Genomic DNA, 26,916 nt, shown 5'->3' with positions numbered 1-26,916 from the left:
ACCATCACCACCAACACCACCACCTCCACCACGACCACCATGACCGCCATCACCACCATCACCGTCAGCCCTGGATCCCTGACAAAGGCTCACTACCCTCTCCCTCTGAAGGCAGTCAGCTCTGATTATTCATTCTTTCACCCTTTCAACCAGCATTTTTAGCACCCCTATGATAAGCTTATTGACACCAAGACAAAAAAATCAGTGCCCTTGACTGCAAATCTCAAGCTCTCACTGATTCCTCAGGAGGCGCCCAGGTGACCTCCTCTGCCTGGCAAGGTCAAGGAAGGCATCCTGAGGCAGTGGCCTCAGAGCGGGGCCCTGGTGGAGGAGGTGGATGCTGCAGGTTCATACGTGTGAACGCCCTGTTCCGTGGTCCTCACTTTGCCACTCCTCACCCCACACCCCTGGACGAGACGCTCTACCTCAGGCACCAGCTCCGTCTCCACCCTGCCGCCCCACTCTAGGCGCAGACCTCAGGTCTTAGTTCAGCCTCCGCTGCGCACATCCAGCCCCTCGATCATCCCACCCTCTGTTCCGAACGCATCACACCCATGGTCGCTAATGGGCTTGCCACGCACAGACCCCTGCACCTCCTCCACGGGAGTGTCCTACACCCGCATCTCCCCATCCCGCACCTGCCAGCTGCTTGTTTTGAACCCAAGTGCAGAAATGCACAGTCACCTTCACTGAATTTCACTTCCTTGGCTCTAGAACACGGTCCCAACCTGAAAGACCTTTCTGCGGCATCTTATTCTGTCAACCAACGAGAGAAACTTGGCATTGTTTGTGACAGACCCCACGCAGGTGTTTCTGCAGGTCCACAGCCATGAGGACTCACACTGCAAGCAGAACACACACTTCCCTGCAGGGCAGGCAGGGGAGTGGTGGGGAGGAGTTGATTTTAGAGGCCCAGGCTGCCCCACAGGCTCCAGGCCAGCACCCCCGTTCTGAGCAGACTCTGTGCCGTAATCCAGCCCCACTTCAAGCACTGAGGCCATGCGGCACAACGCCGGCCAAGGTCCCAGGCTCTGCCCCAGACCCGGCAACCTCGACTGCAAACACACACTGCTGGACGTGGGAAGGATGGGGTGACACAGTGTGGCTGGCTCACGGGGACAATCTACACGACCCAATCCCTGAGAAGTAGCCTCAAACACAGCCTCCCGGGAGCATTAACTGCAAGCAGTGGGGCTGGGCTCTGGAGAAGGTGGTGTGTGCTCAGGGAAATTAACTTGTAGAATTATTTATATTAATCGATTTGTAGAATTCCAGGCCTCCACGAGGGTCAAGAGTCACTGCAGTGCCCTCAAGTACCGGCTGCCGCCTGGTCACTCCCTGGACCTTTTGGAAAGGTGGACAGACTCTGGACCGGCCGCAGCTGGATAGACGTCACCTGGAGGGGCCTGGAAAATGCAGCTCAGACTAGAGAAAACGGCGATTCCGGGTTGAAAGTGAGCAGGGCCAGGCCTGGGGGGGAGGGGGCTCACTTTGAGTGGAGACACGCATAGTCCTTGGAGTTCAGGAAGGACTGAGAACCAGGGGCCGACTGGAGGGTCACCCCCGAGAGGGGAGTGAGCAAACAGGGGCTCCATCAGGCTGGAGGGTGAGACCCCCAAAGGGACAGGAACAGAAGTCTGACACTGGGGACCCAGCAGCCCCCATCTGACCCAGGGAATGCTCCAGACCTGGGCCCCAAATCCAGCCCTGCACTTCCCTGCTGTGTGACCTTGAGCAGGTGGCTTTACGTCTCTGGGCTCCAGGTTCCCCACGGGTGCTACGGAGCCAACACAATGCACATCCCCTGGGCTCCGTGAAGACTCATCAGGTGAAGGAGACCAAAGAGCACAGCCCGCTCACACAACTGAGCTTCCCGGAGCTGAGAGCTTCCAGGAAAATCCACGGCGGCAGAGTCAGAAACAAGCTGAGATGGATTTTCCGTGTCCTCGGAGATCGAGACCATCAGAGACCTCTGACGAATGCTCTGCACAACTGTTATCGGGTCCCCCCGCCACCGGCCCCCTCCAACCCCAGAGCACCCTCGAGAAGGGGGCACCCAGCAACCTCGTGCGCTGACCCCCATCTCGGAGGCTCTGGCTCTTTTCCTGGAGGCGGTGGAAGGGGTCACAAGGGTTCCAGGCCTGGAGGCACGGCGCTGGGGGCCAGCCCCTCCGCGCCTTCCCCTCTGCCCCTCAGGAGGGTCTCACTGCACCCCCAGAGCCGCCCAGCTATGGCCCACGCCCAAGGTTTGCAGGTGAGGATCGAATCCCCGCTGCTCTCCCTGCAGCTGAGCCTGCAGACCGTCAGGCCCCCCTCCCATCCCGGAATCCGCCCGCCTACAGCACAGCGCGCTAACGACAGCAACGACAGTCCATGTTATCACGAGAACCATCTTAAGAAGAAAACTCCCTCCCCGAGAATTCACGCGACGCCTGTGTCCCCCCCGCCCGCCAGGGGCCCTCCACCAGCATCACCGACAGCAGCGGGACGCCCAGTGCTGGCTGGCGGGCTGAGGACTCGGTCAGGCACTGTGGCCGTCCATCGTCACCGCAAGCACGGCAGTCCCACCTTCAGGGTGAGCGGGCCGAGTCCCGGGACTGCCCAAGGCCCTGCGGACGGTAAGTGAGGCCGGGGCTGCCCTCAGCGGCTGGCTGCGGTAAAGAAGGAGGCCATGCACCGGCGGGACCCCCTCACCCTCCAGCCGTCCACAACGGCAGCTCCCTGGCTCGAGTGGGTGGGCTCCCCTCGGCCACTCCCCTCACCTCCCCATCCCACCCACTGCCACTGCCGGCGGGACCGCGGGACTCAGTATCCACAAGCTTCGGCAGCAACGGCCTGACCCTCGTCCGGCACGACCCGGTCCGTCCCCAGCGTCCTCCTCTAGAGCCGCTGCGGCCTGCGGGTCACCGGGCACCACCCTCCCTGGGGACCCACAGATCAGAGAGTCCACTGTAAGCTGTGTGACGCCACAGGGCCGGCCTCCAGCACCGCGTCAGCCTGCCGGGTTGGGACGCGGGCCTGTTGCTCACAGTTTCCATGGAACAAACCTGCAGCCCTCTCGGGCCAGGCAGCAGAAGGAGCCAGGTCCCGAAGCACGTGGGCCAAGCAGGGCCTGCCTGATGCTCTGGGGTCTCTCTGGAACCCTCCTTGCCGGGCCCAGGTAGAGAGGTCCCCCACCCACTGCTGGGCTCAACGCAGATCACGAACACCCGGCACGACCCAGGAGAGCACCCCACCCCCTGAAAATCACTGCCCACCCGAGGAGCGATTCCAGGCGAAAGCCCTTGGCCTCCGGAGACCTGAACGTGAGATCATGCGATTCCTTCACTGTCACCCTGCTCCCACCAGCCTCTGCTAAGTGGTCACACCCTCCCCAGCCCACAGGCTGCCGGTCACCTGCCCCAGGAGGAGTCCTGGCCCCTGCTTGCCCACAGCCCAGCCTCTCCTGCACCCGAACTGGAGACAAAAACGCACTTCAAACTCCCTGCCCACTGCCTTCACTGGTCAGTCAGCCGCCCATTCAAGCCGGGAGCCGTGCACAGGGCTGGTGGCCCCCTAGCCCCTCCAGCCGGCAAGAGCTTACCCCCCAGCCTCCTTGCGCAGACACAACTCAGCAGCCCGAGACAAACCTCGATTTGAAAACAAGCAAATATGCATGCCCAGAGGCCCGCTTTTAATTCCCCACACGTGCCCCGCAGGCATTACTGGGGAGCAGCCCCTCCCCACGCTGGCCTGGGCAGTGGGCTGGATACGGACCCCCACCCCAGGGCCAAATCCTCACCCCTGGAACCTGGGAATGTGGCCTTACTCGGAAACAGGGTCTTCACGGGTGTAGGTAAGTGACGGGTCTCAAGAAGAGAATCAGCCCGGATTGAGACAGACCCCGAACCCAATGACTTGTGTCCTTACAAGAGGCAGACAGAACAGAGACGCAGGGAGGAGAGGAGAGGCCAGGTGAGCACAGAGCAGGGACGGGAGTGATGCGGCCACAGCCAGGGACACCTGGGCTTGTGCTTCCCCAGGAGCACCTCCCTGCCCTGCCAGGCCACCGGAGGCAGCACCGCTCCAGATTACTCCACCTGCTGCTGGGCCTGGCCACGCCCACTGCCCTCCAAGCCGGAAGCTGGGGGAAGGACCCTCCCCTGGAGCCCCTGCTGGGAGCTCTGCCCCACCCATTTCAGGCTGCAGAGTTCCAGCTTCCAGAACCAGGAAGTAATAAACTCCCGTCTTTTCAAGAGACCAAAGTGGAGACGTGCGTTTCTGGGGTCCCAGGAAACACACGGAGCCTGCAACATCTCTGTTCTCGCCAGGAATCGGGGAAGGTCCCTGTGAAGTGGGCAGAGCTGAAGCAGAGGGGCCTCTGACCTTGACTCACTCACGCCCCTCTGCTTCCCTGGGGTCTGCCTCGCTGGGCGCAGGGCTGCCGCCTCACGTGGCCTGACGCAGCAGGACAGGGCTCCCGGGCGATGCACAGATGGACGTGAAGGAGAGGGCCGGGACCGGGGTGGACACGGTCCTCAGCCAGGCCCTGCCCAGGACGTGCGGTTTGCGGTAGGAAAGGCTGGGTCTGAGCTGCCCCCTCGGGGACTTGGACCCAAGACTTAGCCCTGGGAGCTTCCACACCACCGACTAAGGTCCGAGTGCACGGCCTCGACTGTGAGAGCTGCCGTGCAGACACTGGGCCCTCCACGGCGGCTCTGCGTGCCAGGGCAGAGCATTCATTAGGGGTCTTTGATGGTTCGCTCTGAGTCTTGATCTCTGAGAACATGGGGGCTGTGTGCGCAGCAGGCCGACCTCAGCATCAATCTTGAACGCACTGGCCCGTTTTCCAGATGGAGCCGCGCTTCCCACCCGGTCTGGCTCCAGAGCCCAGCTCCTCCTATGCCCAGCACCAGTCTACCCAGCAACGCCAACTGGAAAAACACCCGTGGAAACAGGGAGGGGTACCTGGCCTGTGAACACTGTCAACCAGTGGGGATGGAAGCGCAGAGACACCCCCAGACAAGCCTGCAGAGCTGCTCGCTGCCCACAGATGCCCTCTGGCCATATCCCCATCGTACCCACCTGTGTCTGAATGGACACGAAAGTGAACCCAGAGTGGCCCCACTGGCCCTGCAAATGCACCACCTTCCAAGGAAGGGAAAAGCGCACTCTGGAAGTGTCTGCAACCCCTCTCCAGAGAGACGCTGGGGTCAAACTGACAAAGCCGCGGGAAGGCAGACAGAAAGGGAGTAAAGTGCAAATGAGGGTCACGCTCAGACACAGCCAGCTCCAGGCTCATTGCCACCGGCAGGACGAGCGCTTCCTCCAGCCGCGTCCCCGGGTGGGACAGGACACAGGAGGCCTCGTGTTACCCAGCCCTGCAGCTCGCCCATCACCACACCCGTCGCCCAGGTGCACGCCTGTCTGCTCTGTGGCCTCTAGACCAACCAGTGTCCTGCACCCCAGGGGGCTCTGGGCAAGTGATCAGTGACGGGATGTTCCCAGAGTCAAGGGTCACAGGTCACAGCCTTGGCCTCTGACACCAACTCACTGCTCCCTCTCCTTCGAGACCCTGACGCCAGGCACCCCTCACATCAAGGAGGGTGAGTCTGTGCTCGACAGGCATCCCGGGCCGGCTCCGTGGATCGCTGGGAAAGCGCCTCCCCCGCCGTGGCCCCGTTCCCGCCCCGGGAAAGCTAAATTCCAAGGAAGACCATGTCAGTGGAAAAGACAGGCCCCTGGAAAAAGGGAATCAGGGATTAAGTAAACCACTGGGTCTCTCCAAACGGCCAAGGAGAGCAGACAGACGGCAGGACCGTGACTTGAACGCAATGCCGTTCTCTCCCTGCCAGCACCCGGGGATCCCGCGGAGAAAAGCTGCAGTTTGCAGTTTGTTTGGTCTTGCTGCCCCTTGAAACATTCAACAGCTTAAAAGCAGACTTGGCTCCTGGCCCAGAACTCGCCGGCTCCCCGTCCCCCAGGGCAGGTCTCCTCTTCCATGATCCCCTCCATTCGAGGACCCAAGAGGAGGGCCCTTCCCCTGCAGAACCCAGAGCAGATGCTCTGGCTTGCCCCCCAGTCCCACCCTCCGGACCCCTCCGTCTGGAACACCGGCCGGCTCCAGGACCGCAGGTGAGCCCAGGGCGGGTGCGGGGCCCACCAGTTCAGTCCCACGTTTGAGAGCCTGGCCCGGGGGAGGGTGCCGTGCAGGCCACCAGTCACGCAGGGGAGGATATAGCTCTGGCAGCCACCGCGCCTGCTAGCAGCTCGTGCTGGCTCTTCCTGGAAGGGTCCAGGGCTTCAGACCCCACAGGCCAGGGGACTCCGGTGTCCCCGGGGCCTGTGCAGGACGATGGGAACCGAGCAGCCTGGAGCAAGGCCAGGCACCCACCGGCACCGTCGGGACCACCAGGGATGAGCCCTGGCTGGGGACGGTCCTGGTTTCCTTGGTCAGGTGGATAGAGAGATGCAGGGGCTGCCGTGACTGTCACACCCGCCACGACATCAGGACAGGCCATCGGCTCTCAGCAACAACAGACCAACCCCGCTGCGCTGTAGTTTTGCTGGGTGACCTTCGGTAGGTTACTCAACCTCTCTGGTGTGGGGAGGGCAGAGCACACAGGCGGCGTGTTGTCACAGGGCCCTGTTGGTGGCCCTGCCTGGCTTCCCACCCAGGTTTGCCACTGAAGAAATATAGCCACTTCCCCCTCCTGCCAGACACACTCGCTCTCCTGGCAGTCTTGTCTGTTTCCGAAAACACAAAGCTTGTCCTAAGCCCGGGGTGAAAACAACACTTTCTCCTGCACAGGGAGGCCCGCAGGACCCCACTTCACAGGGGTCCGAAGAATACCCTCCACTTCCCCCGACGGCGGGCCCTTGGGGCGTGGGACGAAGCCCCGGGACCCCCAGCTGCTCACTGGTCCCAGGGCACGGGTACACCCCAGGAGAAGGGACAGGACACAGGACACACAGCTCCCCAGGAACATCACTGCGGACGCCCCCCGCAGGCAGGTCCTCAGGCAGCCCTGTAGTGCACACGCTCCACCTGGAAGCAGGCGGGCAAGGACGGGGGCTTGGCCAGGTCAGCAAGGTGGGAGGCAAAGCAGTGACCAGGGAGCCAGCTCGAGCCCCTTCCACAGCACACCACGGCACCCTGAGGGACAGTCCCCGCCTGGGGGCTCTGGCCAGGAGCATGCACCCTGGCCAGGGCAGCATGACCCACAGCCAGTCCCTTCCCCTTTGGGTTTCTGGGCACAGGAATGGGGGGCCCCCGTGAGCCCAGGCGGCTCCACCCCCTGCACGGCTCAGGGCCCTCACCTCTAAGGCGGAGGTCCAGCACCTAACTCGCACGGTGAGATAAGGGACAGCTCGTGACCCTGTGCCACCACAGAGGGAGCGGACCTTGGTCACAGCTGCCGCCATGGTTGACAGGTAAATGCAGGGGGATGCTGACGGTGGGCCGCCCGCTCTGACTGCCAGGGGTCTGGTCGGTGTGGTTCGCGATGGTCCTCACAGGTGCAGGCATCTTACAGAGATTCCCTCGGGCCACCCCACGACCCCTAGCACTGGCCGCGTCGCGCCCATCTTCCAGATGAGGACGTTGGGTTCGGACAGGTTCAGTGTGGGCTCCAGGCCATCAGCCGGAGAGGAAGAGCATGAAAGCCTGGGGGACCTTGCTACGCACCCCACTTCCTCCCTGGCCCACGCACACCCCAGGAAAAACCCCAGTGGTCCCAACAGACTTGCTGGAGTTCAGCAAAGCCCTGTTTGGAAACAGCACACATCACAAAACCCAGCGTGTGCCAGCAGCGACTTGGCCCTCCACCAAAGTACCCAGAATCCTTCCGGCTCCCCCAGAGCCTCCAAGAGCTTCGGGGCAAATTGGCTTTTAATGAGGGGAAGTCATCCTTCCTGGGGAAGAACGCGGCTGCCGGGGAATTGGTTTCAATGGTGCTGGCCCCTCCTTTTAAAGAGACTTCTCCAGAAACCAGAGCGGTGACAAATGCCAAGTGTCGTTATCTGGAGTCTTCTGGAAAGTCAAGAGTTAAATCACTTTTATTTATAAAAATTCTGTTTCACTCGCCACGAGACAAAGCGGGGCTGGGGATACGAGGCCAACCTACCCAACTTTATCCTTGCTCTCTGAATAAAACAGCAAAAAGGGATGCTCTGGGGCCCCCGAGGGCATCACCACCTCTAGCTCGCTGCTCTTCATTAGGAAAGACAGGTCACATTTCCCGACGTGGACACATCCAACAGCCGGGGAAGTCCAAGGCTACGGAATCACCTCCTTCAGAACGCGAACGGCTTGTGGTCAACAAGAATCTCTGGTGCCCGGCGGACACCCTCCCTCAAATCGAAAGCCATGACCAGGAAGAAGGGCTCCCCAGAACGCCGTACGTATTTTTGAGCTACGGATTCCATCAAAAGCCTGCATGCTCTGAGCCGCACAGCAAGACCTACCCAGCTTGCTGGGAGGCTAAACAGAGGAGGAAACCAGAGTTATCCGATTTGAGAGCCATTTCTTTTTTTTAATTTTTGATTTGGATTTTATTTTATTTATTATTTTTATACAGCAGGTTCTTATTACTTATCTATTTTATACACATTAGCGTATACACGTCAATCCCAATCTCCCAATTCATCCCGCCACCCCCCACCCCCCGTTCCCCCCCTGGTGTCCATACGTCTGTTCTCTACATCTGCGTCTCTATTTCTGCCCTGCAAACCAGTTCACCTGTACCGTTTTTCTAGATTCCACATCTATGCATTAATATACGGTGTTTGTTCTTCTCTTCCATTTCTTTTTGGTAATTATAAATTGTTTTCTTTCTCTAATCATAAACGTGGGTAACAGCTACGGAACGCTGGCCGTGGGCCACGCGTATGCCTCGGTGGTCCTTAAACACACCTCACGCACACAAGCATTTCAGAGAGGCGAGGCAGTCACCCAGGATCTCACAGCATGTAAACTGCAGCTGGGGCTTGAACCCAGCCCTGACGTCCCTAGCGCTTTCCCTACAGCACCGGAGTCTTAGCAGACGTGTGCTCATGGGAAAACTGGCTCAGAAAATCAAGGAAGCAGGATTCGGTTTAGGATCCTTCTATTTTTAAAAGACAGATAAAGCTTCTTCCTGAGTCGTTACGATAAAAGACACACCATCGGCGCACAAAAGGCACTAGAAATCGGGAAGATGTGGCAACAGCGCAGAAAAGCTACCACGCGGTACGTGAATTCAAACCCCAGCCTCGGCACACGGACCCACCTCCGCATTCAGACCTCGAGCAAGGGTGGCGGCAGCGACCCAGGCTCCCGGGCGCTTCTCGGATGAGCCCAGGTGAGCCCCCGGCACCTCTCGAGGCAACACTACCAGTACCCGCGTTTTACAAGTAAGTCCTGAAGCTCACCAAAGCCACCTGCTTCACCTGGATCCTCCCACCAGCAAGAGGTCTACGCCGGCAAAAACTTAATCCCAGTCGGGGCGACCCCCAAGCCTTTGACAGCAGCTCCCCGGGAGGACCCGAAAGCCGCTCAGGCTGTCTGCAGTTCATCCCGGGTCTCTGGGCAACTGTGGTCGGAGTCGTGCTTGGAGGGGGTGTCGCCATAACTCGCAAAATTTGGCAGTGCCTGCAGAATCCAGGCGCCCAGCCCACCCTGCTGTCCACAGGCTGCGGCCGTCCTGGACTCCTGCTGGGCTGAGGGGCTGACAACTTCGGCAGGATCCACGGACCCAGCTTCACATGCTGGTTCGCCCATCCCCCAACCCCCGCCTCCACACAGACGTGGCTGTTCTGATGTTTCCTTGCTCAGCCACATCTGACCAACTGGGCTCTGTCCACCTTTCCACCTGCCCCGACGCGGGGTTGCTATCAAGGCTGACACACATCAAGCGCTTGCTATGAGGAGGCCGTGGTGCTTTACGCATTCAGCCCCACGTAATTCTTGCCACGTTCTGTGAAGGAGCTGCATGCGTGATCCCATTTTACAGATGGAGAGACTGAGGCTCAGAAACGTCAGAGCAACCTGCCCAAGGCCGGGAATCAGCAAATGAGACAGTGGAGAGTCCGGCCCCGCGGGCCTGCACCGAGGCCAGCTCCCCCGCCCCCGAACCTCTCATAGTTACACACGTGGCCCCAGTAGGACCCCCGAGACAGGTGAGACCCAAACCTCATCCTCCCCACCGGCGCAAAGCCCGAGGGCCCGTTCGAACGCCCGCCCGTCTCCACCGGCAGACATCACTCCTGCCGTTAACAGAAGCAGGACAATCAGTAGGCGTTCCCTCCCCCCCACCCACGCCCCCAGCAGAGCGCCAGCATCCAGGCAACACGGCGTCGGCTTGGCTGGCCCCCAGCCCCCTGCTTACCTCAAACACCTCCTCATCCAGAATTCGGGTGCCAAACACGATGATGCCGTTGACGTCTATCACGGGGTGATTGCTGCGGTCCAGGGATGTCGTTATCTTCTTCTTACAGTCCAGGATCAAGGTGACATTCTTCCTGTGGATGCTAAGAGCAATTCTGTGCCACCTGCAAAGAAACAGACAGCCAGGCAGGTGAAGGCGGGCCGGTGTCACGAAGTACCAATACGAGTGCCTCAACCGCAAGTCCCTGGGGACCCAGGAGGACATCTCTTTCCTGCAGTGTCACGGGGCTGAGCAGTTCAGAGCCGAGCCTCTGTGGGCAGACAGCCGTGGGCACAGGTCCACACCGCGTGCCACGTGAGACCCACTGGACTCAAAAATCAGGTCTCTCATCTCTGGGATGAGACCAGCTGTGCAGCCCGGAGCACAGCCCTGAACCCTGGAGTGGGCTGGTCAGTGGGTCAAGGGCGGAGAGACCTGACAGTACTTCCCTGTGTACCATCTCAACCCCCAACAGCACATGCAGGCTGCTGGAGAAACCGAGTCTGACAGGAAACGGTGGGACTGAGGGATCTACGTGAAACTCTCAATTAGAAATGCAGAAATCATGGCCTGAGGTCTTCAAGGATCACGGCACGTGGCCTCAGACGTGTCAGCCAATTAATTTCAAACTACCGGGGTTTAGGGATGCATCCAACAGAGAATTCTGGAAAGACCTGACTCCTTTTTCCTTTTTTTTTTTTAAATCATTCACTCTCACATCTGTGTCTGTATCCTTGAGGATGCCTTAAATCCTTTCTGGAAGAAGCTGGGTATAACTACACAGTCTCCCGTGTCCCTTCGGACACTAAGAGGCTAGCATTTGACACAGCTCAGTGCATTTTACAAAGGGGACGTGGAGGCCCAGGGAGAAGAAGGCCTCCCCAGAGCCACAGAGGATGCACCCAGACCAAGACCCAGCTCCCAGGACTCCAAGCCCGGTGCTCTCTCCGACCTGTGGGCGTGCCGGCACCATCCTGCTATATAAAGCACATTCTGCTCTAAGGTCCCCGGTTCGGCCGGGGGCCCCGACCCTCCAGCAGGAGAAGGAGTGGGTTGCTGAGCGGTGCCACTTACTTGCCATCTGACAGGTTGATGCCTCTGAAGAGGGGGTAGTCCTCCGGCCCCGGTTTCCCTGTGTGGTCCTCATAGAGGAAGACCGGAGAGCGGCCCATCTCCAGGCCGATCTGCTGGATGCCCTGCTCATTGTAGATGGAGACCAGGAAGGCCTGGCTGCCCTTCTTGGCTTTCACAGTGGTTAGAATGGAGAAGTCCTCGGGAAATGCAGATGCTGGAACAGAGGACAGAGACAAGGCAGTCGGGAAGCCCCCAACCGTGCCCAGCCACAGCTCTCTGCAAACAAACCAGCTCAGGGACCTGGCAACATTAGCTGGATATGGTGGTGCATTTGCTGCACATCTGCCCCTTGATCAAACTGTTCCTGCAGCCTTCCCCTAACACCACATGGTCAAACCTACCCCCTCCGAGGCTCAGTCCAAATGCAAACCTGATTGGTCCTTCCAACTGTGAGCCTTCACTGCTATCTTTTTCAGTTCCCACACCTCAATATATCTATGTATAAATCCTTCTTAGAACTTTCTAGAATGTGAGCTTCCTCTGGGCAGGCGCTGTTTCAGACGCGTCTTTTACCCTCCGCAGTGCCTAGAGCTGTGCCTGGCAGAGTGTGGCTCATTTTGCGCCCTCTGGAGGGAGGGAGGAGAGAGAGAAGAGGGGAAGGAAGGCAAGAGGCAGGGAATCATGACGAGAATTGCACTTCTTGACATCTCCTGGTTGACATGCAAATCAGAGAAAAAGTAAAATAAACCAGAAGACTTCAAATTTAAAAGGGAAACCCAAACCCTGGTATGTTGGTGGGAGGGAGGGTTCCTTACAACACAGGCCGGAAACAATTTGAGGCCATTAAAAGCCAGAGCCGCGCTGGCCCTGCCGAGGGCACAAGGCTGCTCCAGAATCCTCCACACGCACGCCCTCCACGCCCTGCCTCACGGACGGGAGAGGAAATCGCAGCCCCGTCCTTCCATCCATCCTGGTTCTCTCTGTGTGCAATTTCCCCGAGAGCGAGGGCCCGGGGCTGACAAGGGAGCTGGGCTATCGATGCACAGCCAGGAAGGCTCAACCCAAGTCAGTGTGCTTCTCAGAACCAGGCCGAAGAAGCGAGCCCGAGGGGTGTCAACGGGGACACCCGACAAAGGAAGGACAAGGCCCTGCGGCTGAGGCTAACTCGCTGCAGAGCGCTGAAGCCCAGCCCACGGTCCTGGGCAAGGACAGAGCCCATCATCAGACCCACCCCTTCTTTACAACTGTAACAAGGTCAACCAGATGGCCCGCGTGGCAGAGCGCCGGCCAGTGCAGCTTTCAGTGGGGATGTTGTCTTTGGGCGCCCTCTGCTGGCGGAACTGCTGCACGACGGGGCAGCTGGGCTCTGCTTCTGGTCCCTGTGAGCGCTGCTGATGCCCTGCTGAGGGGAGGGGGGATGCCACGAAAAGAACTGCCCCTGCAGCCCCTGGAGGACCCAGGGTAGACACACGGTCTCTCTAGCGTGAGGACAAGAGGGGCCACGGCAGCTTCAGGCAGAGAAAGGAAACCCCAAAAGCCAACAGAGTTGTGTGAGTTTTCGAGGCCGTGATGGAGAGCAGGTGGAGAAATCCATCCCACGGCCCCCAAAGCTTTGGCTAAGGTGCGGATCTGGAAAGGCCCAAGGCTTACAGCCCGGGCAGAATCTGGCCCCGTGTTAAGGAGCTAGAAGTTGGGGTCTGTTTGCTGTGCTCAGCACCGTGGCCCAGCCCATCCCCCAGGGCAGGAACCAGCTGGATGCCTCCGCTCTCGGAGAGGGGGTAGGTTTAGCCATGTGCTGTTAGGGAAAGGCTGCAGGAACAGTCTGATCAAGGGGCAGATGTGCAGCAAATGTCTGAGTGCCACCATATCCAGCAAAGTTTGCCAGGTCTAGGTGGAGGGTGAGGAGGTCAGTGTGGTCATCTGTCTGAGGAAAGGCTGGCTTCATTGAGGGACCAACTCAGGCTGCCCTTCCACGGACAGGAAGCCATTTGGAAAGAGGCCCGTGGAGGCCACTACCGTCACAGCTGTCCCTCCACGCTACCCTCTAAACGTGGGATGTGAGAGGGAATCAGAGATCCCGGCCTGAGTGAACGGCCGTGGTGGGGAGGGGGTTTGCGTGCAGGCCCCAGGGGGAGACCCCAGCCAGGCCAGTGGCAGGACCTCGGTGGTGGCCCTTTGGTCCCTGGGGGTGAGCGGGCACTAAGGGGCCCAGGGTGGTGTCTGACCCCAAGCATCTCAGAGGTCCCTGCTCACGTCCAGGATAGACTTCAATCACCATGTGAGTCCGTGAGCCCCTCACTCTCACCTCAAAGGGTCGCCTGCCTCCCGTCCCCACCCCGTGGTGACTCCACGCCTCTTACAGTCACCCCCCTGCCTCAGATAACGAGAAGAGCAGACATGGGAGTGCCCCTCCCCCTCCCTGCAGCGTGACGCGCCACCCAGGCCCACGAACGGCCCTGCTCCCGACTCACTCAGACGCTGCCTCCCAATTTTTAAATCGCTACAGTAACACACGCTCTCAGCTCAGAGAAGCTGAAAGGAGAAATTACGTGTAATATTCATCTCCCTCCTGGCAGAATGACAAAGGATCTGCTGTCACCGTAGAGAGCGTTCATTCTCGTCTGGACGTGAGCCGGACGCTGACACGCTTTATAATCTACCCTGTCTGGGAGAGACTCGTCTGCTATCCAACGCTTCATGTTTTGTTTCTCAGAGTGAAGTCAAAACAGGGGTGAGCTGAGCAAGAGGCCCAGTTACTTCCTTAGACCGTTTCCTTTCCACCCGGGCTGAAGCCCAAAGACACGGAGCAGTTTAGGTGTACAGTGGGCGTTTAGTAAGTGCATCTGCTACTAAACTGAACCCTAGTAAGGCAACAGTTACAGGCTCTGCTGGGCAGAGGCCGATTCTGGAGGTCCCGCCCCATGGTGCAGGGCAGGCCTGGAGTGAAGGCGGAAGAGTGAGCGGGGGGCATAGCTATGCCCAGGCCCCGTCTCAGATCCTGAGCAGGAAGGGAGTCTCAGCGGCCCCGAAGGTACCAGAGGGAGTGCGAAATGGAGAGAGGACCCCAATCCTAGGCACGAGAGCAGAGGAGGGGGCCGCGTGACCACGGGGAGGCTGGCTTGCCGGGATGTCTTCGGAGGGCATGGCTGGACCTCGGTGATGGCCGCAGGCCCGTGGTGCCGGGGCAGCCTCGTGGGACACGCCTGCCTCCTGCCTTCAGGGAGGGCCCATGACGGCTTCTTCTAGGGTCTCAGGCCAGCCTTACGTTGACGTGCTGCCCCCCACGCCCGCAGGCAGAGGCCCAGGAAACGCCCCGCTCCAGGCAAGCTGTGCAACCCTCTCTGGTTTGTTTGTGGCCTCCACTTCCCCCAAAGCGTCACCTTCCCAGGTTCCGCTTTAGTCCTTACGGCCTGGTCTACCCAGTGTCAGGACCACCCAGCGCCAACCGTCAAGGTCTGTAACCTGGAGTTGCACTCCTGGCCCTGGTGATTCAGAACCCGGATTACAGGCTCTAAGCAAGACTAGAAAATCCCCTTAGGATCGGGCAGGAACAGTAGGCCCCGTCTTGCCGGCAAGTGCAGAGAACACCAAACTGCTTCTCTTCACCTGCTGGGAAGGGGGCGAGTCCTCTGAAGAACCCCAGCCCAAGGAACCTTGATTTCCCCAAAAGAAACGGCCTGGATCACAGGCGATCTGTACAAAGTGGGAGAATCAATGACAGGGCGAGGCCGGCGTCCGGGCTGGGGAAGGGGGACAGGTCCTGCAAAGGCTCCCAGATCCCTGCTCAGTTTTGGCCCCCAAGCCCACATCCACGACCCAGACCCACCCGGCCTGCACAGGGGCGCCTGCAATCCCAGAGAATCCAGGTGGCCCTCTCGGGAGAATGATGGGAGTTTTCTCGTTACGGAGAGGTCACGCGGACCCGGACCTCCTTTGCACTGAGACATTTAAAACGTCTATGCTCAACTCAGGCCACCACGGCCTCCCACCACGGTCTCGGCCCAGCTGGGGCCCCCTGACCACACCAGCCCTTCCCTCTGCAGCTGCCCAGCAGACACAGCATCTAAAACGCAGCCAAACGCCACGGCTCCCAGGAGGCCAAGCGAAAAGCAAGACAGGTGGGTGCCCCTTCCGAGGTTTCCAAGAGAGGAAAGGCCAGAGAGGCTGTGTGGTTTCATCAACCCTGGGGCCTGCAGAAAAGACCCTCCAGAAGTTCCCACTTAAATCATCCCCAAAGACCTCCAGTTCTATTTGGCATTAATGAGACAATCATTATATATGGACCCATTGTACCCCATAAGCTAATGATGGCTAGAAGGCCCTGTAACAGCCTTTTAAACTCTTTGAGGATCTAATCAATATCCTAATTTGACAGGTTAGGAAAAATGTGGGCTTAAAAAAAAAGATCCCTGGGCTTCCCTGGTGGCGCAGTGGTTGAGAGTCCGCCTGCCGATGCAGGGGACGGGGGTTCGTGCCCCGGTCTGGGAGGATCCCACGTGCCGCGGGGCGGCTGGACCCGTGAGCCATGGCCGCTGAGCCTGCGCGTCCAGAGCCTGTGCTCCACAACGGGAGAGGCCGCCAACGGTGAGAGGCCTGCGTACCGCAAAAAAAAAAACAAAATAGATCCCTGTCTGCTGTTGAGGAATTCATACCAGATCTCCAATGACTGGCCTGTATTCTGAGACCCTCTGACATTTCTCGCCCCAAGATAACCGGGGTCCGGGGGGTGGGCAGGGATACTAACTCCGATGAATTGGTTGTGACCCTGAACTGGGTGGCAGGGATCAGATTTAACTAATTTTCAGCAAAGCAACTACAGATGACCTCGAGGCAGGACACCTAATTCCACAGGTCGGCCTTGGAAGGTGACCACGTCACACACACGTCAGGCAGTGGGTGTCTGTCCCAAAGTGCAGTCACCACTGTCTGGGGCCGTGAGCTCTCACAAGCCTCCCCTGCCCCTCAGTCCCCCTAGGACAGGAATTCTAAACTGGGGACTCGGGGCAGGCGAGCAGACAACTTCTGGGTGATTCTAAAAGATACGCTGGCCCCAAGCAAGGATAAGAAACGCTCCTCTGGCCGTGAGGGAAAGTGAAATCCCCACGGTTCTTTGTGGCGAGTGACCCAGGAGCCCTGGCAGTGACCCCTGTCTTCAAGGATGGTCAAACGCTCTGGAAGGGGGATGTCTGGCTCCCGAAGGCGGTAAAGCGGGGGGGCTGTTTAAGATAGTGATGGGGCTCAGGGCCCCGGACAGATCTCACCGACCCCAAATGACATTCCAGCCCCTCTCGCAGAGACAAACCCTTAAAAGTCCCCACTGGACTTAAAGGAAAGCTGAGAAAACAGCTGGGGTGAAGCAGAGTTATGAGTGAAAGGGTTCGAGGGAGCCCAATGCAGGCCCTGAGGGAGTGTGTCCTTCCGGGCCCCGGGGGGGACGTGACGAAACAGAGACGCCATTACTTGTCAAAAGGTTGCCCGATTCAGGGCTCAACGTCCAGGGTGCTAATGCAGTCACCAAAACGATGTCGTATGTCTTCTAATGATTGCAAGACACCTCCTGAAGTGAGTCCATCTGCCCAAGGTCCCCTGGGCCCTTTCTGATGTGAGTCAGGAAGAAGAACTCCTTTGAGGTGGAGGGAGAGGTAATCAAACCTGGGCCTAGTCCGCCGGGCCAGGCCCCGAGGGTGTGAGGGGGGCAGTCGGGGACCACCTGGATGCTGCATCCGACCAGCAAACGTCACTTCCCGCTCTGGGTACGTAACTAAGAGCAGCGACGTGACACCGGGCAATGGATTCTCATTAAGAGCCTGCACTCTCCTGCTGGGAGCCGTGACGTCTGATTCACGTGTCTCTTAACGTCCTCGCCCCCAGTTAAGCTTCTGTCTGGAAGCGTTTCCTTTCCCGTGACCCCAGGGTTTCTCTTAACCCCGTCACCCGGGAACCATCCATCTCCTTTTTGCCTTTGGAGTCCTGACAGCCTGTCCACAGCTGGAGAGACACCTGCTTGGAGAAGCAGTGTCGACAGATGTGGCCCCGCTGTCCCTTTGGTGGTGGACGGTGAGGGGTGCCGGGCTGTGTTTTCACTATCCTGACACCAAACCAGGCTCATCTGCGGAACACCAAGCACGTTTCTCCACCCCTCCCACCGGCTCCCGGCTCTGCTCCCGGGCTGGGGGCGGGGGATGGAGCGCACCCCACCAGGCACACACGCCGCCTCTTACCAGGGTACAGCTGCTTGGTGGGCGCGCTGAGTTGGGCATCTTTTGTGACCCTGTAAGCGACATCCGGGCCTTTGGAAGATCGCCGCGCTGCACAAAAGCCTGTGGCCTTGGTTATTCCGTCAGGCAGGTTGTGAAAATCTAGAACCTTCAGGAGATCTGCTGGCTGAGCTGAAAGGACGAAGAGGAGGTGTAGGTTAGCCACGGGCAGGAAGGGAGTGCCTACGGGGCAGGCCCACCCTCTGGTGAGCCCCCGGAGGGTTTAGGTGAGCTGGGAACCCACCTTCACCACCTCCCGTCACCCACACCTCAATCTCTGACACTCAGGAGATAGATACCAAGGGATCAGCTCAGAAACCGGGTGCTCTTGGGGGCGGGACACCCCACTTTGTAGAAATTTTCCCGACCTGGTCCCTGCAAGCAGCCTCCCCCCAGGAGCAAAGCCTCCCTGATTTTGCATTCACGCTGCTCTGCTTCCCCAAGTGCCGTGCGAGCCCCGGGCTCCCGGACACCTCTCCTCATTCGTTGTCACAGAAGACCCACCCCAAACACAAGCTGAAAGGCGGTGTTAGATCCCACAGCTGATGGAAGCAGCTGTATAAAGGCTGGTCCCACGAAACGGGAGTGACTGACAGCTCACGAAATCTGTTATGTAACTGCTGGAGCGCGTGCCCCTCCTGGGTGCCACTGAGAACAGCGGGCATGCCCCTGGCACATTTTATCCCCCATCTTCATCCAATTAAGACATAATTTCCCCACAACAGTTTACACAAATAGTCAGATTCTATCTGCCCCCAGAAGACCGGCGCATACAGGGCAAACAGCACAGAACCGAGAGCGAGAGAGGGGCGGGTCCCTGCATCGCTTCTGGAAAGTTCCTGAGCTCCCTCCAGGGCCCCGCAGAGAAGGGAGCAGCCCCTGATGGCAGGGGAGAAGCTGGCATTCTGGTGAGCTCAACCGTCCCCCACAAATGCAAAACGTAGCCTCCATGTGCCTGCACATGCCCCAACCACGTCAGAAAGACCCCAGACCTCCAGGCTGTGAGGACCGCAAGCGTGCGAGCCACACGCCCCCCTGCCCTAAACAAAGCCAGTTTCGTATGGAAAGTTCAGCTCACGCTGCTACAAACAAGAGTCCTGGAGTCCAGGCAGAGAAAGTAAACTTGAACTTGGAGTCAGCGTGACAGGACATCTGTGCAGCTGGGCTTTTGGGGATCCCAGTGGCCAGCACCCGCCTATCCATGTGGGTGTGGGTGGGGCTGCCACACCCCCTCCACTGGAGCATGTGGGCCTCTCTGGCCAACCAGAGCACAGCACCACCCTGTCCCTGGGGCTTGGTCCAGGGCCGGGCATGTGACTGGCCCAGGCCCAGGAAGCTCCATCCTGGGGCTCTTTCCTCTCTGCTCTGCTGCCTTCACTCACGGATGATGACCCTGCAGCTGCAGGTGGCTGTCTTCTGGGGGTTGGGGGAGCGCCTGTCTGAGGATGTGGACAGACAGACTCCCGCCACAAAGCTTGGGCTCCTGGATCAAGCCGTGCCTGAAGAAAACTCATCTACACAAACCAACAGGTTGTCATCATGCTTCTGCCAATTCAGGTTAGATGCTGATACCTGCTACTAAAAGTCCACAAGCACTGCTGGGTGCAGCAGCAGGCTGACACAAGCTCGCCCCTGGGGTCTCCGGGCTCCGTAACCGTTCAGTTCCCCGGCCCACTGACCTCCTCCCCAGAGGGTCGGTACATGCCTGGGACTCGCTCAAGAGGAAAGTTCCACCTTTTTAACAAGGGTGATAGCTTTGCAGGTGAGAAAGGACCACCAGGGCCGCTTCCCCTTGGCCGCGCTCTGAGCAATCCTGCAGCCAAGCTGCTGCACGTGGAGCCCAGCACAGCCGTCGGGGGCGGGTGGCCATGCAGCCCCGCTGCGCGGCCAGGTAAGTCCTTAGCAAGAGAGTCACCCAGATGGAAGCCTGGGCGGGGAGCAGGTGCCGGGCGGGGCATTTAGGGCAGGCATGGTGGACGGCGCCAGAGGAAGGGGGGGACGGTGCCCTGTAGGCCATTCCCACCATGAGGAGCTGGGCATGAGGGGAGGACGGCAGGTTGGGCCAGGCTCTGAGGGGGACCAGGGTGGAAGCGAATTGAAGCTGCTCTCCATCACTAAACACACACCAACCCCCCGGCCCCGCCCACAGTTCCCTGCAAGGCACCGTAATGCCCAGATTCCAGGGTTCTGAGGTCCCCTGTTCCAGCGGTGTCATTTCTACAACTCGGCTTTGCTGCACACCTCTGTCACTTTAATCAAGGGACCAGAAACCTGGGGGATGAGGATTTCTCACCTCTGCAGAGGGAGGGGCACGGTAGGGACCCAGGACACCCTTGGTCCAGGCTGGCATCCACCACGAATAGAGTTGCTGCTTCTCAGAGCCTCTCTGATTCTCCTGGGGGGCTTCAAGCTCCTGCCCAGAGCCCTCCCCCCACACAGGGGGGTCAGCCCCTTGCGCATGGGTGGCACCTCCGAAGCGCTTGGCACCAGCGACCCCTCCCACCCCGCGCCCCCGCCTCCCCCACCAGAAGCTTGTCCACTTGACATCAGAAGCAGAGCCAGACGCAGGTGCCTGGCACAGCCCAGGGCCTCGACTTGGCCTATGGGGAGAGATGGCCATGCCAGCCGCTGGCTCACCTGCCCCGTGACACAGCCAAGCTCTGGCTCATCTCTGAGATGGTCGGCTCCAAGGTCGGCTGTGGCCAGGAGAGGCATCAAAGATCCGGGCTGGGCATCTGGGACTCACATCCCAACAGACGTGATGCTCTTCCCAGACGCGCAGGCTTGCGGACCTGCTTCTTCCATGGCCAGCAGAGAGAGCTGTTTCCCAGAAGCTCTCCAGGCCATGTTTATGGACCTCTGTTGCAACAAGCTGAAAAGGCCGCCGACATTTCCAGGCCCAATGCCACCCCTCCAGCTTGTGCCAGAGCTAAAACAGTATTTTCTTTATTTTATAAAAAGTGTGGTAACGGCTTCCATGGTCTCTCCTCCCTGGGGACGCCAGAGACCCCCCCCCCCCCTTTGAACTGGGAGCCTTGGTTCCTCTATCAGCGCAAGAATTCCGCTGGGAGACAGCACCAGCTTTGGGGACAAGTGGGCGGGGGCTTGAGCCCAGCATCACCCCCCAGGGAGAACATCTCAGGGCCACTTCCTCTGGGAAACAGCCCAGCACAGTTCCTGGGACACCAGAGCCTTCTCCTGGCTCCTCCCTCCGAGCAGAGAGCGTCCCGGGGCTCCCTGGGGATCACCGTGGTCCACTGGTTCAGGGAAGACAGAAAAGGAACTGACCGTGCAGCCCGTGCACCCTACCGGGGGCCCCTCCCCACCTGAGAACCACAGGTGACATGAGCAAGGCAGCTCCAAGGGCTTCGTGGAAACAGAGCCTGGTGGCTTCCACGTAACCCTGGTCGTGGCGGGGATCGCCCCCGCGCTGGGAGCCCCCGGGAGCGGCGGGCGCCAGGCCCGGGCTCACTCAGGCTCTTCCAGTGTCTTCCTGTTCCGCGGAGCCTGGGCGGCTGAAAACTACATTTCCCAGACTCCTCTGCGGGGAGGGCTCGGGATGAAAATTATGTTCCACACTCAGAGGGGAGCTGGAACGGGAGAGAAAGAAACCCTCTTCTTGCAGGGTCTGGGACCAGGTCACGGGGTCCATTGACATTTGCAGACTTCTTGAAGTCTGGGTGCCCTCCCACTCTGGTGGTGTGACCATGAGTGGCGGGGGGTCTGGTGACCCCACCACTCCTGCTCTGCCAGTGGCTGTGTAAGCCCCCGATTCCTGCACTGTCTCCTTCCCCTACAGTAGCCTGCTGCTCCCTTTCTGCTTGTGCACTGAACCTGCCTGAGACCGCGTAGATGTAACCAGGTATTATACCCCCAGACCCGTAAAGGAATGGACGCCGGAGAGGTCAGTTTTAAGGCAGAAAGGGGGCAGCTGAGAAAGGATTTGGAAACATAGAGTTGAGTTCCAGTTGCCCTATGCCAGAAGGGCAGCATGAAGGCCCTGAAAAGCAATGGCACAAAGGAGGAGCTCAAATATAGAAGTGTACGCTGTACACCTGAAACTAACACAGCATTGTAAAACAGCTAGACTTCAATAAAGATATATATATAGAAGTGCAGGATTGATGGATGGATGGACAGATGGATGGATAGACAAACAGATGGATAGACGGACGGATGGATGGATGGAAAAATGGTTGGACAGATGGATGGATGGATGGATGGACGGGTGAATGGACAGATGGATAGACGGATGGATGGATGAAAGGAAAGATGGACGGATGGATGGACAGACAGATGGATAGACAGATGGACGGACAGATGGATGGATGGATGGATAGATGGATGGATGGAAAGTTGGATGGACAGATGGACAGATAGATGGAAAGACGGACGGATGGACAGGTGGATGGATGGATAGATGGATGGATGGACGGATGGATGGATGGATGGAAAGATGGATGGACAGATGGACAGACAGATGGAAAGACGGACGGATGGACAGATGGATGGATGGATGGATGGATAGATGGATGGATGGATGGATGGGCAGATGGATGGAAGGACGGATGAACAAGCAATACACATGTGAATGGTGCAGATCAGGAGGTAGATGTCCCAGAGACAAATTTTACAATTGGCCTGCTAAGCAGTCAAACATTTCAACTGCCAATGGCAACGTCTCCACCAACCACACAAAGGTGACCTCTCTGCCTCCCGCAAAAGGCACTTCCACAATCATCCCTACAAGTCAGCTGCCCTGTGCTCCTCTGGACACAGCATAACGGAATAAGGGAGCTCCATGTCACCCGGGGTCCTGCCGGCCCTCATTCCACAGCTGCAGGACACGAGATGCCAAAGCAGCCGTGCAGAATGACTGCAGCACGCTGCGCGCCCAGGACACTCATGACCTGGACCACCAGTGGGTCACTCCGGCCAGGCATGTGGAACCAGAGATGGCAGGACCAAAACCACACTGGTGAGACTGGAGGACACGGCACACACCCCCGCCAAGAAGAGTCAAGCTCCAGTGGCCAGCTGGCTGGTGACACAGCCGGGGACGCATCACTGCGCCTGCCCGACGCTCCGCTCCCCTGCCCAGAACTAGCAGCCGGGGACGCATCACTGCGCCTGCCCGACGCTCCGCTCCCCTGCCCAGAACTAGCGGAGCTGCCGGGGGGCTGGCGAGGGCATCCAGCACCTAGGAGAGCAGACGGAATCAGGTGACTGCTTTTAGCAGGAATTTAAATTGGTTTCTGGCAGTCAGCTGGCTTCTGGACACCCCTCCACTGTGCTCAGAGCAAGGAAGGGGCCACTGAGGCCAGGGCGCCAGCCTGCCCAGGCTTGAGGGTCCATCTCAGGCTCAGCAGCTCCTCTTTTGCGAGGGGAGCCCCTCATGGAAGAATGTTTCTCTGCCAACAATGGCAAGTCACAGCCCGCTTTCAGGAACGGGCGGAGGAAGGAAAGTAGGGAGAGGACTTAGGGTCACCACCCTGAGCTACAAAGGACGCGCCCTCAGAGTGGTATCAGAATGTTCCAGCCGGGCGCTGCCGACCAATGCCACCTGTCTTCTGCCAGCCCCAGGGCACAAGAACACCGGGGTTGGGGGCTCCTCACCAAGTGCTGACATCAGCACCTCATCCCCCCCAGCCTTCCTCAGCCCTCAGAGCTTGATGTGGGAGGTGGGGTTCAGAACAAAAGTGACTCAGCCAGAAAGACCCACCTGAGCCCAGAGGCCCAGGGAGAGGGAGCCATTTCCATGGTTTAATGATTCACCAAATTTAATGTCCCCAGGTGTCAGCGGGGACACCAGTGCGGATGGAGCTTAGTCACCAGCCATGCAGAAGCTGCTGCACACACCGGGCACTCAGCCACGTTTGTTGAATGACTAAGTGAGCAAACCCACAGCTCTTACATATGACAGGCAGAGAAGGGGGACGTGACAACTTGAACACTGCCGCTACCTCAGCTTGGCGCGCCGTCACCGTATCACGTTGGACTTAACTCTCAGAGTGACACTGAGCTGCAAGCAGGGGACACACTACCGTTCCACGTGCTGGGAAGGAGCTGGGCCGAGGTCCTGAGAGTCAGGCCTCCTGAACGAGGCTTGCCAGGGTCTGCACTGGCTCGAACTCCACTCCTGTTTCTGCTTTTCCCCCAGTAAGCTATGAATATTCTTCAGCACATGCTGTCAGTAAAGACTGCCTTTGAAGCCCAAGCCAGACAGTGTGTTCGGTCACCATCCCCCTCCATCCTAGAGGCTCAGGCAGGAGTCTGTGACGTATCAGAACTGCTTGCGGTGCGCCTTGAGATTCCACCAGGTAACCCATGACCGAGTCCCACGCGGAGGCAACCTCGTCCTCAGCCCCCCGTGTCCCACTCACCGTCTGCACAGCCCCCATCCCATGCCTGCCTTCGCTGGTCTGGGAAGGCCACGGCCCTGGTGACGCATGCACAGGACACTCCAGACCCCGGCTCCCAGGCAGCGCTGCTGGGTAGAGTGAAGCCAGCTTGAGCCCCCGGCACCCCAGGGGGCATGATGCTGGCCTGGCCTCTCCGGCCAGGGGCGGGGGTGAAGGGGCCTTTGCTCACTCCAAGGTCAACTCCATCCCGTCTTCAAAATTCTCGGAACTGTCTAATTTCAGAGCTAGAAGGGGTCATAAATGACACCCAGGCTGATGACCTTTCTTCTGAAAGAGGAGCTATGTGGAGAAGGGCTGTGGCCATCTCGAGTTCACACAGCAGGCGGGTACAGAGCTGCCCGCAGCTTCTGATCCACCCCAGTCCTGAACTCCCTTCCACGCGGCACCAGCAGATGAAAGACGGAGCTGGTGACGGGCCCTGAAACCGCAGCCCACTGCCCTCACTGCCCTTGCCGCCCTGGTGTGTCTGTCATTCCCTAAGTATAAATACACCTAATTCCCTGCGTGAGGTGGGTCTGCCTTCCTGGGCTGCGAGCCTCAGGAGGGCGGGGGCCCGGCCTGGCGTGTCCCTGCTGAAGCCCTGTCACCCGGCCGGCTCTCACGGTACCTGCCACCAAAGGCAGCATCTGTTCTGCATTTGCGGGGCGCCCAGCAGGCTCACCCGCGAAACACACCTGCCCTTCCCGCTGTCCCTGCTAGATCCCATCTTACGCTTCCCGGAAGCAAAAAAGAGTCATGGCTCTTACGGGACCGAGGGACGGCCAGTGAGTGGGGTGGGGAGAGCCGAGGGCCCCTCACCCCGGGCCAGGGCCCCTCCCCACCAGCCCTCCCCGCGGGGCCCCAGCACAAAGCACGTGGCCCTGTCAGGAAGGTCAGCCCAGCAGGTTGGAAAACAAACAGGCTGCCTTGGAGGCTCCGAACGAAATTCTTCTTCAATGACCCCACTGCGGGAACGAAGCGAAGGGGAGGGCCGGGGGCAGGTGAGGCAGGACACTGGGTGGCCATCCCCTGCCGGACCTTCCCCGGCTGCCACTCACCCGGGATGTCACAGGGGCAGAGACCTGAGCCCAGCGCAGGGGAACTCGGGCCGTGGCCACAGGTTGACAGGCTCCTGCGCTGACAAAGACCACCGCCCTCAGTTCTCCTCGGTGGGTCCCCTAGAGCCTCCCTCTCCTCTACCGGCCTCGAGGGCACTCAGCCCCCTGACCCCAGCCCTTCCCAGGGGCCCACACTCCTCACCCAGGCCACACGTTACACGGTGCCCATGAGCGGCATCCCGGGGGGTGCAGTGCCCAGCGCACCCGCCCTGCTCAGGCTGGGGGGCCGCCTGAGGGCCTCTGAGGGTCGGCAGAGCAGAGAGTGGGGATTGGAGGGCGGAAGGGCCAGGCTCGAGCCCAGCTCTGCCCGCCCTGTGCCAGGGTGCCCAGCGGGAATGGACGTGAGGGGCCTGCCCGCCGGGCAGGGGAGCGCCTCCATCCCCTGCTTAAACCCCGCCTGCCTCACACCAGCTCTGACCTCCTGTCCATCTCTGTCGCTTCCTGGGGACGAGGAACAGCCGCCAATGAGCCCAGCTCGGGCCCACGGGGGCCGGTGACAGTGCGCTTGCCCCTTGCCTCTGGTCCATTTTGAGGACCCACCAGCAGGGCTTCTGGGAGGATTTTTACCGAAGGAGACAGCGCCATTGTGTGTCATCATCCCTGCAGACCCGCCTGACTTGGCCTCCCCCGCGCCCCCAGGGGTGACACAGAACACCCGGGTTAGGGTGCAGTGGACGTGACGCTGACCCAGCCCCCTTGTGGGCCACGTGGCCCTGGGAGGGGTCACTTGGCAAGGAGGCAGCACCAGGACAATGGCTGCAGGGGTCTGGGGCAGGGCTGATGGGCGGTGGCACCCAGCCTGGGGGAGGGGCAGCTGGGCCCTGAGCTCTCCGCTCCCTTAGTCATCAAGACCGCTCACCAAGTAGGCACCTGCCTCTGCAGATGAGGAATCTCAGGCTGGGAGACGTCAGGGGAGTCATCCCAGGTCCTACTGGGATGCAAACAGCTGTCTGGCGGCAAAGTCTCCCGTCTCCCCCGACACTTCGGGGAGGAGAGAGGGCAGGGTGCTCCCGCGACACCTCCAGAGAAACCACTGCCGAGCTCGCTCCCCTTCCAGGGAGGGAACAGCAGACAGCACGGCAGCAGTGACAGGGTGGAGCAAGGTCGCTCCAAGGCAGCGAGCACCTGCTCCTTCTAGAGGTTCAGGACCCTGGGGAAGCCCGGGGTGGAGAGAAGATCCTCAGCCTCCCCCGCCAAGGGACGGCGGAGGAGCTCAAAGCCCCGGGCTAAGAGAAGAATGACAGGTCAGAGGATGCCTCTCCTGTTTTACTTTCTACCTCGTCAAAATACTGGTCGGAACATCAACTGAGAAAGCATCTCAGAGACATAGTTCTCTCCTTTGTCTCTTCAAAGTACCACATGGGATGCTCAGTAAACCCTCACTGAAGGATGGACACATGGGCACAGGGATGAAGTGAATGGAAGGATGGAGGATGGATGGATGGAGGGATGGATGGAAGGATGGATGGAAAGATGGATGGGTGGATGGATGGATGGAAGGATGGATGATGGATGGATGGAAGGATGGATGGATGATGGATGGAAGGATGGATGGAAAGATGGATGGATGGATGGAAGGATGGAAGGATGGATGGAAGGATGGAAGGATGGAAGGATGGATGGATGATGGATGGACGGATGGATGATGGAAGGATGGATGATGGATGGATGGATGGATGAT

General features: G+C 59.4%; 1 protein-coding gene across 3 annotated transcripts in view; it reads right to left on the bottom strand.

Moving 5' to 3' along the window:
- Positions 1-26,916, bottom strand: part of COL5A1 (collagen type V alpha 1 chain) — a gene marked incomplete at its 5' end in the record, with an annotated part of 154,471 nt that overhangs the window by 96,837 nt on the left and 30,718 nt on the right. For all 3 annotated transcript variants that reach the window (XM_082843342.1, XM_082843343.1, XM_082843344.1), the window contains 3 exons: positions 10,347-10,509; positions 11,460-11,673; positions 17,681-17,848. In XM_082843342.1, coding sequence (XP_082699468.1) covers positions 10,347-10,509; positions 11,460-11,673; positions 17,681-17,848 — 545 coding nt within the window. The remainder of the gene's footprint in view (positions 1-10,346; positions 10,510-11,459; positions 11,674-17,680; positions 17,849-26,916) is intronic.

The sequence above is a fragment of the Leucopleurus acutus genome (assembly GCF_964270905.1).
Source record: "Leucopleurus acutus genome assembly, chromosome: 7".
Lineage (NCBI taxonomy): Eukaryota > Metazoa > Chordata > Mammalia > Artiodactyla > Delphinidae > Leucopleurus > Leucopleurus acutus.
This window is presented reverse-complemented; position numbering and strand designations above follow the sequence as displayed.